The following is a 911-nucleotide window of genomic DNA, read 5'->3' on the forward strand; positions in this document are numbered from 1 at the left end:
GTGCTAAAACCGTGTGCTCTTCCCAGGGTGAGCACTCCAGCGCCTGGCCTGAGCCTCCTCTTGGAAATGGCTAACCCTTTCCACTAGTACTGGCTAATGAATACTAGAAGTAGATACACAGAGGACAATTTCAGCTTAAAATGGTTGAAGTTTGGCAACGGTTATGAGTAGCAGAGAGGAGCGGGTGACACTGGCGGGTATCAGATGACCTGAACGTTAGCCGGTGCTGTGATGGGCTCCAGGGGTGGTGGCTTGGAGGGAGCTTGGCACTGGGAAGGGGCAGACCTGCCCAGAGCGCTGCGCCCACGCTGGACACACAAACAGGCACCGGATGGGAAGCTGGGGATGCTTCTGTCACTACTAGTAAATAAAATAGGCCTGGGTCTGCTTTCTGGCTTGAGGACAGGTGGTTCAGCACAGCTCCTGTTCATATGGTGAGGTTCCCTCCTGTCTCCAAAAAACAGTGGTCTCATCCATCCCGCTCTCCCCTGCGTGGGTCTGAGCTCTGGCAGGGAGGGCGCCACTTGGCCCAGGACAGATCCGTGCCAGGGAGTGTGCAGTATGAAATAATACCCTATTGAAACTACGTGGCCGATGGCCGAGTCGTTGCCCTGGCTCTCTTCAGCATGCCAGCAGCTGTGGGGTCCAGAGAGACACCCATGCCATGCCTCCTCCATGTCACAAACCCCAGCTCTGGCTATCTGTCCCCCGAGGTCTTGTGCCAAAATTAAGCCCTTTGGTGCAAAAGATCGGGAGGAAAAACAAGGAGAGCGAGTGCTGCCGGAGGCGAGCAGGAGAGAAAGAGAGAGGGCTGCCATGTGTGCATACCCCTCTGCGCGGCTGCGGGGTCGGCTGCTCCATCAGGGGCATGGCAGCCCGCAGGGCACCCGCACCGCCTGCGGGGGGGGGTA

The 911-nt window shown here is 57.7% G+C and overlaps 1 protein-coding gene across 1 annotated transcript in view; it reads left to right on the forward strand.

The window, feature by feature from the left end:
• The first annotated feature begins 594 nt into the window (after window positions 1-594).
• Window positions 595-911, forward strand: part of GRHL2 (grainyhead-like 2 (Drosophila)) — a 99,574-nt gene continuing 99,257 nt past the window's right edge. The window contains exon 1 of the mRNA XM_009323130.1: window positions 595-908. Within this exon, the coding sequence (XP_009321405.1) occupies window positions 595-908 (314 nt within the window). The remainder of the gene's footprint in view (window positions 909-911) is intronic.

The sequence above is a fragment of the Pygoscelis adeliae genome, unplaced genomic scaffold (genome assembly GCF_000699105.1).
Source record: "Pygoscelis adeliae isolate BGI_AS28 unplaced genomic scaffold, ASM69910v1 Scaffold174, whole genome shotgun sequence".
In the NCBI taxonomy this organism is placed as follows: Eukaryota; Metazoa; Chordata; class Aves; order Sphenisciformes; family Spheniscidae; genus Pygoscelis; species Pygoscelis adeliae.